At 41.8% G+C, this 9,117-nt stretch overlaps 2 protein-coding genes across 4 annotated transcripts; both read right to left on the bottom strand.

The window, feature by feature from the left end:
• Positions 1–2,068: 2,068 nt before the first annotated feature.
• On the bottom strand, positions 2,069–5,189 carry LOC543412 (glutathione S-transferase-like). 2 transcript variants are annotated; one of them, NR_190230.1, is made up of 10 exons: positions 5,007–5,172; positions 4,457–4,501; positions 3,911–3,996; positions 3,738–3,809; positions 3,496–3,549; positions 3,313–3,388; positions 3,010–3,071; positions 2,734–2,793; positions 2,250–2,630; positions 2,069–2,124 (listed from the first exon to the last, which is right to left on the bottom strand). NR_190230.1 is itself a non-coding variant. In NM_001427984.1 (9 exons), exons 1-9 carry the CDS (start codon positions 5,086–5,088, stop codon positions 2,526–2,528), a joined length of 642 nt encoding a protein of 213 aa, NP_001414913.1. In that variant the 5' UTR covers positions 5,089–5,189; the 3' UTR covers positions 2,187–2,525. The 2 variants fall into 2 exon arrangements, 1 of the variants encoding a protein (NP_001414913.1); NM_001427984.1 differs by lacking the exon at positions 2,069–2,124 and having other exon boundaries at positions 2,187–2,630; positions 5,007–5,189.
• Positions 5,190–5,412: 223 nt separating this feature from the next.
• LOC123112719 (glutathione S-transferase-like) lies at positions 5,413–8,124 on the bottom strand. Of its 2 annotated transcripts, XM_044533792.1 has the most exons (10): positions 7,874–8,124; positions 7,533–7,577; positions 7,138–7,223; positions 6,961–7,032; positions 6,646–6,699; positions 6,462–6,537; positions 6,269–6,330; positions 5,961–6,020; positions 5,644–5,770; positions 5,413–5,496 (listed from the first exon to the last, which is right to left on the bottom strand). In XM_044533792.1, exons 1-9 carry the CDS (start codon positions 7,980–7,982, stop codon positions 5,666–5,668), a joined length of 669 nt encoding a protein of 222 aa, XP_044389727.1. In that variant the 5' UTR covers positions 7,983–8,124; the 3' UTR covers positions 5,413–5,496; positions 5,644–5,665. The 2 variants fall into 2 exon arrangements, with proteins under 2 accessions (XP_044389727.1, XP_044389726.1); XM_044533791.1 differs by lacking the exon at positions 5,413–5,496 and having other exon boundaries at positions 5,518–5,770.
• Between the last annotated feature and the right edge of the window lie 993 nt (positions 8,125–9,117).

A 9,117-nucleotide genomic window follows, 5' to 3' on the forward strand; every position in this document is an offset into this window, starting at 1 on the left:
CGGGGAGGGGAAGGCAAGTAGAGTAGTAGTGGGGGAGAAGCGAGGGAGGGGGAGGTTGGCCGGCTGTGATTGTGCTGCCTCGGCCGGACCCGGGCCCGGGCCCACCAAGCAAGCGGGGAGTCTCTGCTGCGGGGCGGGGAGGAGGGCCCACGTGGCGCCCGGTGCGGCGTCCGTCGCGGGATCGACGGCGCGGGTGGGCTGCGGCTGAGGTCGTCGGCGTCAGGCGCAGGCGCGCGTGACGTGTGTGTGCGTACGGCCGCAGTCGTTGAGGGCCTTGGACGCCAAACCGCGTATTTTTATGTGGGCGGAAACACGAAAGTTTGCTTACGCTTTTTCTGGCAGAGGAAATTTTAGGCACCGTCTGAATTCCTCCACGGACACTTCTTTTGACACGGTATAAATGCAGGGGCTCATGTACGCATGTACTCCTACACCCTATCAATACAAACAAGCATATCGTGTCCTTTTTTTTTTGAAATTATATCGTGTCCTTATTAGCACCTTTGAAAGCGGAAATCCAACTCGGTGCCTACGCTCATCTACTCCCGTTCAGGAAAAAAATCAAAACAAATATTTAAAAAATTCAAAAAAAACCAACTTTTTTGAGTGGTGGACAATTTGATGTGTGAGGTCCGCTACAAATTTCAATTCATTTGGACATCTGAGCAGCTCTCGGCAAAAAGGACAAATCGGATCAGCAATGCGTGAACAATAATATTTGTCTTTTTTGCCGAGAGCTGGTCACATGTCCAAATGAGTTGAAATTTGAAGGGGACCTCACACATCAAATTATCTACCACACACAAAAAAATGGATATTTTTGAATTTTTCTAGTATTTGTTTTGATTTTTCTCTGAGCGCGGGTGCAGATGAGCCCGGGAGTAGAAACTTTGCGTCCTCGAAGAGACTTTATTTTACGAATCAACCGGTGGTTGGATGATTAGAGGGACAGTGATATCCCTAGCCCATCAGGGCTTCAAGTCCTGATGCTCGCATTATTCATGGATTTCTTTCAGGATTTTCGGCGATGCGTTTTGAGTGGGAGAGGAGGTGCCTACGGTGACTTCGTAAATCTCAAGATGATATGCAGGCTCAGTCTCTCGGAGGTGCTCATAAGGATAGGGTGTGCATGTCCGTTCATATGAGTGAGTGTATGCGTTTATGTATGACTGCTTGCGTGTGTACTGTGTTCAAAAAAAGAAGAGATTTTATATTATTTTTTTAACCATGGGACTGCATGTCATGTACTCCCTTTGTTCGTAAATAAGTCTTTGTTGAGATTTCACTATGAACCACATACGGATGTATATAAATAAGTGAAATGCCTCTATATACATTCATATGTGATCCATAGTAAGAATCTCAACAAAAACTTATATTTAGGAATGGATAGAGTATTAAAAAAATACATAGAAGTCGGTACACAAACGACATGTTTTAAAACTGGCAAGGTCGTCACAGCCATCTTGTAGCCGATGGAGACGTCGTCTCCTTTTGTTTGACGAGAGAGACGCCGTCTCCTAGTGAACGCACATCACTAAAATAATGAAGAAGAAAAATGAGCACACATGCCAAAGAATGAGATTTAAGCCTAGATGGGATGGTTCCATCACAGCAACAACAAAAACTTAGTTCGCAATTCGCTTTTGCTTCTTTTTTTTTTTTGAAAGGCGCAACGAAAAAATGTGCATAATACCATAGACGCGAAGCGTGCAGAGGGTTCAGATATAACCAGTGGAGTGCTACAACAAATGAACTCACATTGTCATGTTCCAAACAATCTTTTGTGCTGTGTACGTTTCACCCAGCCCCTGGTTCACACGTCCACCTCATTGTACGACTCCCACTAATGACGACCAGAAGAGAAGCAAACATGCATCGGGACTGAATAGCCTTTGACATTTTGACTCCTCAGAAGAAAAACAGGCAAACCGATTCCCCGATTAACCTGAAAGGTCAGGGCCATTTCGTTTCTGCAGAATTCTACCGCACTCTCCAACAGATCACTTGTTAATACGGTGAAAATGACAGCGGGTCACCATCAATCCATCGATGGTATTTAAGCACAAATCACTTTCCGGCCTCAAAAAATCACCAGGGGCCGTCCAACGGAAACGGCACCGCCTGCGAATCAGAGCGAATTTACCCGATCAACATCACCAATAAATCCCCCGCAAAAAATATCCAGCAGTAAATACAAATCCAAGAGAGAAAATCGGTTATAGATACAGGTCAATTCGTCAAATCACCTTTTTTTTCTGCTGAATCTCACTGGTGGTGAATCGATAAATATTAATTTACATGGTGCCGGAGCCCGGCCGGCAGCTCGGCATGGCATGTAGAGGAGCTTCTTCCACGCATGGTGACTTATATATTTGGAATACTAAATTTTCATTAGATGCCCTATGCACCTGGACGGAGGGAGCAAGTTATGACTTATGAGAGGTTCTTCAATTGCAGACTACTACATTCCTCATTATTGCATAAATTACACGCATATAGTTGTAACTGGCTTGATTTCTTGATTATTTTGCTGAAGGTGCATCTGGCTGATTCTGGGGCAGTGCAGCTTGAAATGCCGGAATTTTCATGTATGCGTCGTGAAGTCGCGACAATATTGGGTACTTCGTCTGTAAGAAAAGGAAAGCTTGTTGCTGTTGGATTTCTGAGTTGTAGGGTGAGAGCAGCAGAAATCTTAATTTGCACAGAGAATATCAGAGAGAAAGTGAGTACCATATCAATCTGGAAGCGATTGATGGCGGCATGGATCTGTGGGGCTAGACACACATCTCCCTGCCAAGGCCACGAATGTACATGTATCAGAATATATAGCTCAAGATTAGTAAGTACTAGCACATTTAGTAATAATAGTGACATGCTAATTAAGGAAATTGGGAGTCCGGAATCAATTTGATCATGTTGACTTGGAAGTTCATTTCGAGGTGACTGATCAAGGCAAAGCATCAAACATGTATCAGTGAAGAAGTGTGTAGGTTCAGAAACACAAACCAAATGGACTTCATCTCCAACGCAATATTTGCTGTCACATCCATCCAAAAGCTTTTCGATTGCTGCAACAGATAATAAGAGCAGACCAAGAGTAAGATTATTTTGGTCAACTGAACATATAATAAGCATGGTTGATGGGGGTCAGAACTCAGGACAGCACAACTGAACATATCTCTGTCGCATATGATGGAAGAATGTCTGAGAAAAGGAAAGCCTAGAAGACAAAAAAGAGATTCTGAATTCCCCTTCTCTCAAATATGCAGGTATGTAACTGTGCAGACAGTATGTTGCGAAATATCGCACCTCTGAAGCCCTTGTCAATATAACGTTGAACCACCTCAAGGCTCTCATCGGGGCTCAACCTACCCTCATGTAAACCCTGCAAAGTAAACAAATATTGCACACACACGCTATCAAACTCGTACTCGTATGATCATTGAGAAGACGAAATCTTGTCAGCGGTAGCTAACTCTCGAAAAAACCCACAATTACGCCGTAGCCTTGGAGAGGTTGGATGCTTGAGCAAACTATGTTCGCAATCTGCAACAAGCAAATAATGTAATTAGCTAGTCCATATGGAGTTACCGATAAGTGTGCTGAATAACTATGGTTCGGAAAAGAGTGCTGAACAACCATGGTTCATGTGATTAACAAGATACAGAAGTAGAACTATAGAAGAGATTTTTCTAGAAAAAATAACTAAAGAAGATCTTGAGCCGGACATATACCTGAAGATCAAGACCTTTCGTTTTGATATCTTTAGGTACGAGAGGATGCTGAGGATACTTATCCTCCAGATACTGCTCAGTGCAGAAGAAAGACACTTGTTAACTAGTAACAGAGGGACAGGAATGCTGAAGAAACACATTCTTAATCCACTGAAGCAAGAATTGTGACTCACCAACATGATAGCGAGAGAATCAGATAGAACAAAGTCCCCATCTACCAATGCTGGTATGTATTTGATCGGGTTTATTTTTTCATAGTCTGCAATAAGAAATCCATAACGGTGAATTCTCCTAAAACAGAATACAAATTATGCGTTTTTCAACATTCCGTAGATTTCAGCATTGGGAATAGATGGGTACAATATGCATTGCAATTGTATCATTGATCAAGCCAAGATTTTCATCATCAAAGATGGTGCACAAAGTTGTTATAGCAGACTAAGCTAATGTCCAGGGAAGGAATAGTCTATGCGCAGTTCCCTGCAGATTAGGCGGCTACTAGCCTAGTAATAAGGCATAAGTAGGCATCATGAGGCAACATCTATCACATTTTACATGTAAACTGAACACGATCATATTTCATTCATCACATCAACTCTGACAGTTGCCATTTTGAGCTCTCATCAATTGCAAACCGGAAATGAGATGTTTTGTTTAAAAAACGGGATGAGATGGCTTTATAATTAGTATACGGCATGTTATCTGGTAAATTTGAGTACCTGGATCTGTCCGAGGATTGACTGCCTTATACTCATAGTCCACACCTACATCAGAGAGAATAAATTAATTAGTTTCCTGAACAAGAGCCTAAAACTTCTATCGTTTAAGTGTGCACCGAAATTCTTAGTACATCTAGTTTGCTCTGCATTAATCATTTTTCTTGAACACGCACCTAAGTGTGCGTCATTTTGTACTAGAAGAAGGTGCCGAGGCTACACAAACACTACAGCCCAAACTAAAACAAAGGGAAAACCAAAAATGAAAACAGAGAAGAACTGAAGAAAAGAAACAAGGCAAAAGCTAAAAGAACAACAATATTCTTAATTATGATAGTCATCTACATGTTCGGGACCAAGAAAATACACAGCTGGTGGCATCTGAAATGTTCCCAACTGAAGAGTGTTCTGAACCTAGCATAAACATAATCAACTCTAGGTCTAGGACCATAGGGATGGAGAAGCTGAATTAAACTAATCTGGGGGTTAACATAATCAAGAAGAACCGAACCGAAGCGATTGAAGCTCCAAAACCTCAACAAGTACTACTCACCTTTGAGGTTGAGAGCGATCCGGACACGGTGAGAGCAAGAGCTGATCCAGGCGCCGTACAGGATGGGCTTGGCCGCCGCCATGGCTGACTGCTACCCCTTTCTCCTCTTCCTCCACTACTAGATGGAGACGATGCAGCAGTATGTGACTATATTTATTGGTATGGAGAGCCGGAGAAGGGATTGTTCTTCTCCTCTCCTCATGTGAACATAGAGAGCACCGTGCAGAAAACAGGTGTGAGCACAAGGGGACAAGAGTAGAAGATGCTACCTAATCCTGAGTATCAGATTGACTATATAGGGCCCAGAAAGTCAGGGAGATGAAGTCACCTTGGACTAGGTGTATGATTGATTGTTGCAGGGGAGGTAGAGAAAAGAACAAAAAGAGAAGATAAGGCCAAAATGATATGTTAACCAATGATGTCTCTTTCAGCTTACCATGGCAATGTTTGAGCTTGACTCGCCTCCTTTCTTTCCTTCTCTTTATTGATACTACAATTTTACACGAGCACATATGATAAATTGCATTTATTCACTTTTACAGCAACATCGTCAAGCTCATCCGGGGGTCTTTGCATACACGAACATCTGACTTTGAAGTTACATCATAGAATCTCGATCAAACATGAAAAATCTTACAGTCATCGAGGTCCTGATTACTTCACTGGGATGGAGGAGCATCTGGTTGGTTTGCAGGAAGTGCGGCTTGAAATGCAGGATGCTCATTGTAAGTATCTTGAAGCCTTGCCAGAATAGGGTACTTTGACTGCCAGACAAAATATCAATACAAGCTTATAACACTGGTTTCTGAATAATCAGTGCAAGACATTTCACATTTGCATGTCATAATATAAGAGCGTTTTTAACACTAGTGTAGTGTAAAAAACGCTCTTATATTATGGGATGGAGGGAGTACTCAGCAACAGAGATCTTAGAATAGGGTAACATTTGCATACCATATCGATTTGGAAGCGTGTCACACCAGCGTGGATCTGGGGCGCTAAAAACACATCGGCCTGAAAATGACCAGAATATATATAGAACCTACTTAGCTGATGTTACAGTAACAGAATTAGCAGGAATGTAAGTAGAGCACTTCAGCAGACTCTTCACTGTGACCAGCATATTATGTACTACTCCCTCCGTCCCATAATATAACAGCGTTTTATACTCTAGTGCAGTGTCAAAAACACTCTTATATTATGGAACGGGGGGTCCCTCAAAAAAAGAACAAAGCCTGGGTTTTGAGCTTCGAAGCGCACACCATTTGGACCTCATCTCCGGTGGCATATTTGCTGTCACATCCTTCCAGAAGTTTCTCAATCGCTGAAACAAAATTACCGAGGATAGTTCAGACCAACATGGATGCTCTATATGATTATGAACGCGAGACTGAAGTAAGAGGAAATTGCAAGTGTTTCTAAACTATTTGGTAAACTGAGTGGTAGAAATCGCACCTCTGAAGCCTTTGTCAATATAATGTTGAACCATCTGAAGGCTCTCGTTGGTGTCCATTGTGCCAAGATACGAACCCTACAAAACATCATATAGAACCAAGCGTATATGGAAATTGTCACACTATAGTTGAAAGGGGAGTTTAATTCTGGCCTGAAAAAACTTAAAGATTATATCTGTGCGCACAATGACAGCATGGCTCTGAAGAGGCTGGATGCTTGAACACACTATGCTTGCAATCTGCAACAAGGGACAAACTTGCCTTATGAAGTGCGCATACTAAATGTGTAATCAACAACAGCACCTACATAAGTAAGATAGGTTCCAGATACAATTAGTTGGCGTCTCCATCTGTTCTAAAACCGTTAACTTACAACAAGTTCCATCCAATAAACATCTCAAACTTATTTCAGTGCTTCGAATTGTTTTGTGCTTATCTCACAAAAAAACTGTTTTGTGCCAATGGTATCCTTGGCAATAAATGCTTAGACAAATATATACCTGCAAATTAAGAGCTTTCTTTTTCAGATCCCGGGGTAAGAGAGGACACTGAGGATACTTGTCTTCCATATACTGCTCAATACAAAACAAGTCTGTTAATTGCTAATATATCACTGCACAAGCATTGTAAGAGTTAATTTTGTAAGCTCGAAAATGCAGTGAAGAGTTGCAGCTTACCAAAATGATGGCGAACGAGTCAGAAACAACAAAATTCCCATCCACAAATGCTGGGACAAATTTAACAGGATTGATTTTCTCATAATCTACAGAGGGAAGCAGCAAGAACAGTGAAACAACATCATGAATTACTCCCAAAAAAAAAACATCATAAAGCATACGTAACATAATGCAACTTCTACAGAATCACAGTAACAAAAGGATCAACGATTTATGTACTCAGATCCAGGAAAATTGGTATCAAACTTTCATTTATGCTACTGATACAGGAGCTTTCCTTTACACTATTGACACCGGAGAACTGCATAATTTGCCATCAGAAATGGTACCCTCCGACTCCGAGCAAGTGACGCTTTCGATGTAAAAAAAAAAAGAGCAGAGATTCAGCTGTATACCTGGATCTGTCATCGGGTTGGTCGCTCTGTACTCGAAATCCACACCTTTATCACAGGGGAAAATGGTATATTTAGTACATACAGTAGCAAATAGTAGCAGTAATAAGATCTAAACAGCTCCTATGAACTTTGGTGCTTGAAATTTGAGAGCTATTTTCTCTGAATCACATCACTGGTGAGGAAAAGCTCTTCATCCCGGATCTAACTGATAAAGTTGAGCTAGAGCCTTGGCAATCGAGCATCCATAATCCTCATAATAGACTTCTCAAAAGAAGAACTTCACAATTTGTGATCCCGTGACCTATGCAGCAGAATCACGAAGCGAAGCTAGCTACACGTACCTTTGAGGTTAAGGGCGATCCGAACCCGGTGCGAGCAGGAGCTGAACCATTTGCTGTACAGGATCGGCTTCCCCGTTGCTGCCGACATGGCTGCCTCCTCCTTCCGCATCCCAATTCCGCCCAACTGTTTTCTCTGGGGAAACAGTAGTACGGAGCACTAGAGTTTATCCTTCCGTGTGTGTTTTTTCTTTGGAGAATATCGTTCCATACTTGGAAAAGAGGCTTCTAGGTCAAAGCAATTTTGTAGGATAGGACAATGCGCGTGCCTTGTAGTGGGATTTACCTGCTCATATTAATGTGATTTTTATAAATAAATGTTTATCAAATCCGGTTTGTGATTTTAACTTATATTTTGATGAGAAATTTGATAAATAAATTAAAGTGGAACTGTTCAGAATGTAAGTAAATTAAGGTGATTGATTGTCATACACGAAAGAAAAATGAAACATTAAGCCTTACATTCTTTTTAAGCAGGGAGAGATAGAGATTTTTGGAGGATTAGAATTCCTAGCAATTTTTCTTTGTTGGTCGTTTGATTCGTATAACTGGATTTACTGAAATTTTTACTAAGAAATCGATTATACTACGGCCCAGTTCTTTTGGGCGATTCTCCTAAAATCGCCCCCCCTCCCCAGCTTCTCCCAGAATCACCACTTCATATTTTTTTTACAATCCTATCTAGTTAAGGTCTAATTAGCTAGGATTGTAAAAAAAATATGAAGTAATGATTCTGGGAGAAGCTGGGGAGAGGGGCGATTATGGGGGAATCGCCCAAAAGAACTGGCCCTACATTTCATATGAAATCTACTAGTATCCACACCGACCTCCCTTTAAAACTCTTTTGTTTTTTCTGTGACCTCGTACAGTTCCTGGTTTAAATTATTGTAGGATAATCCTTTAGAATTTAAGTGGCCATTATCGTGTAAAAAAAGGTCTATTTCAGTGTTTTGTAATTCCCGCTAATCAAAGAAGCCCATCCCCATGACTGTTTTTGCAAACGCCGCACATCACGCTGTTTCGGTTGTGTGTGGAAACGCCACGATCAATAGTGTTTGCACCCTGGTTCGCCACCAGCCAACTATTGTTCACCAGGCTAGCGTGGCCGAGACCAAACACCGTAGGGGGTGGTTGTACCCCCAACTAAAACGCCACAACCTTAGATGTTTGCCCCTAAAGGGGCAATTGGTCGTGGAGCCTTGGGTGGGCCTCTGAACCACTTATGCCACCTTTCTTCCTTCTCTTCC

Source organism: Triticum aestivum, chromosome 5B (genome assembly GCF_018294505.1).
Source record: "Triticum aestivum cultivar Chinese Spring chromosome 5B, IWGSC CS RefSeq v2.1, whole genome shotgun sequence".
Lineage (NCBI taxonomy): Eukaryota > Viridiplantae > Streptophyta > Magnoliopsida > Poales > Poaceae > Triticum > Triticum aestivum.

Bases quoted from the DNA above. Each gene is read 5' to 3' on its own strand.
- LOC123112719 (XM_044533792.1), bottom strand. From the start codon at position 7,982: ATGCGGAAGGAGGAGGCAGCCATGTCGGCAGCAACGGGGAAGCCGATC. The intron at 7,033-7,137 runs GTAAGCTGCAAC...TGTATTGAGCAG, and splicing joins ACTCGTTCGCCATCATTTTG to TATATGGAAGACAAGTATCC. The intron at 6,700-6,960 runs GTATATATTTGT...CCCTTGTTGCAG, and splicing joins AGAAAGCTCTTAATTTGCAG to ATTGCAAGCATAGTGTGTTC.
- LOC543412 (NM_001427984.1), bottom strand. From the start codon at position 5,088: ATGGCGGCGGCCAAGCCCATCCTGTACGGCGCCTGGATCAGCTCTTGC. The intron at 3,550-3,737 runs GTATATGTCCGG...TGCTTGTTGCAG, and splicing joins CGAAAGGTCTTGATCTTCAG to ATTGCGAACATAGTTTGCTC. The intron at 2,631-2,733 runs GTACTCACTTTC...CTTTTCTTACAG, and splicing joins ATCGCTTCCAGATTGATATG to ACGAAGTACCCAATATTGTC.